Source organism: Gigantopelta aegis, chromosome 1, assembly GCF_016097555.1.
Source record: "Gigantopelta aegis isolate Gae_Host chromosome 1, Gae_host_genome, whole genome shotgun sequence".
NCBI classification, from domain to species: domain Eukaryota; kingdom Metazoa; phylum Mollusca; class Gastropoda; order Neomphalida; family Peltospiridae; genus Gigantopelta; species Gigantopelta aegis.
The window spans coordinates 20,928,357-20,930,505 of record NC_054699.1 but is presented as its reverse complement, the minus strand read 5'-3'; the positions used below and the strand labels follow the sequence as shown (position 1 = coordinate 20,930,505).

Here is a 2,149-nt window from a genome sequence, read left to right as displayed (position 1 = left end):
GACTATATGTCAAAATGACCAAATGTTTGACATCCAATAGCTGATGATTAATAAATCAATGTGCTCTAGTGGTGTCGTCAAACAAAACAAACATTTTAACAGATATGATAGATAATGGTTGCTGTGCCTCTATACTTATGTGATGTGATCTTTGACAGGTCAAAGGTCAGGTTGAAATATGTTATAAATTATGCAGCTGCACATTTACATTCACTAATTAAGAGCAGTGTTTAGGTTGAAGCCTATAACATATTAGCAATCTGACAAATTTTCTAAGAAAATCCATCTCCAAAAGTCAAGTTTTAGGAGCCAAACAGCAAAAATGGCGATTCAACTTTAATTTGCATTTGGCAATAGGGCAAGCGACAACTTAAACCCTTAAAAGAGTTTTACCTACACACTTGAGATTTTCGAATATGTGTATGGTTTTTAAAAATAACTGCCCTTGAGGTCCAGCTACAGTGTGAATATATTCATGGATGTAGAAAGAGTACTGTCCTACCTTCAAAAAGGATATGAAAGATCCTTTGTTGCTACTAAAAGAGTAGCTGTGTTGTTAAGTACTGTCAAAGTGGTTTTACTGAAATTAAATTTGTTTCAATCTTTCAGGCATGTCACTTCAGCTGCTGAACAGAGGCATACTTTTGTTCCATTGTCCCCGAAAAGTAAATCCAGAGTTCAGATAATCGGTGCAAAGAAGCCTGTCGCAGTTAAACAACCATCCCAGCCAGCTGTTTCAAGGGTAAATATTTCATAGAAAATTACACACTGCTGTTTCAAGGGTAAATATTTCATAGAAAATTACACACTGCTGTTTCAAGGGTAAATATTTCATAGAAAATTACACACTGCTGTTTTAGCTGTAATGATATTGAGTGACACTCAACAGCTGATGTGTTTTTTGTGTTTGAGTGTCATTAAACATTCATTCGTTCATTCGTTCATTCATTGTATCCTGGACAGACAGCCCAGTTATTTCACTAGAACAATGTGCTTGAATCTTAAGATATAAGAACAAAATAAAATTAAAATGAAGTTAAATAAATTGTTCTTTACATGTTTATAGGCAGCAGCTGATACGTCGAGACGGTCAGAATCGGAATCGGAGAAAAGCTACCCCGTTCCAGGTACAAGAAAGATGGAAAGAAAAATGACAAAGACATCACAAAAGTCGAGACACTCTGCATGGAAATGACGTGACTGGGGTCAATGTTATTACCATATAAAGTGACAGTGTATTGATATTTAAGACTTATTTATGGGATGAATTCTGTGATACCAAAGTGATAAATGTAACATGGAATAATTTATACAATTGTACAGTTTTTAGAAGCCGAGTTAAGTGGGGGAAAAAAAACATGCTCATGAAAAAAGATGACAGATTTTCCAGGCTATTAAATGATGTGGCAATTTGTACAAGCAGCCTCCATAGATTCTCCACCACCATCAAAAAGAAATACTGTAAAAAAAACTAAATATTATTAAGGAGTATTTTATAAACATTACTGTATTTGACCGGAAATAAGCCCATGTCTTTGAATAAGCCCCCCTCCGTTTTGAAAGCATTTAAGAAATTAGGCCCTCATTCGTAAAAAAGCCCACCCCCAACTTCATCACCTTATAAATAACACGAAATTGCAAGTTTGCTCAAAGGTCATTTAAAAGGTCATCCCTCCTGCAGATAATTAAACACAAATGTAACACAATATTTTACCACCAGTGAGATTTAGCAGTCTAACAATAACAGTGTGTAACATTGTTTTCAATTTCATGCCTGCAGTATTTCTTTGAAGTATCCAAGCCCAAGTATGAACTAAAAACCAATGTCTATTTTTACCACCACACTGGGTCTGCAGTTAATGCTAATTAAGCAAATACCATATTCTGATTGGCTAAGAACAATGACCTTAGATTGACAATTTTTTGTAGTGTAAGCTGGCTGACTGTGTCAGAAACGTATGTATATGCTATTGAGTTTATTGTTAATTGCTGTTGTTTTAAGTCTTCTCAGCATTAAATTTTGGATGTAAATAAACAGCACTGGTAAGTAATTGTAACATAGAAGGTGTGTTTCTGATAATTAAATACTAGTAAAAAAAAACCACAATTTAATTAATAAACAATTATTATTTATTAATAACAAATGGAA

At 34.0% G+C, this 2,149-nt stretch overlaps 1 protein-coding gene across 1 annotated transcript in view; it reads left to right on the top strand.

The window, feature by feature from the left end:
• LOC121371936 overlaps window positions 1-1,459 on the top strand; it is a 41,919-nt gene extending 40,460 nt beyond the window's left edge. The window contains exons 26-27 of the mRNA XM_041498176.1: window positions 610-742; window positions 1,067-1,459. Of these exons, the coding sequence (XP_041354110.1) occupies window positions 610-742; window positions 1,067-1,195 (262 nt within the window). The 3' untranslated portion in view covers window positions 1,196-1,459. The remainder of the gene's footprint in view (window positions 1-609; window positions 743-1,066) is intronic.
• Window positions 1,460-2,149: the final 690 nt, after the last annotated feature.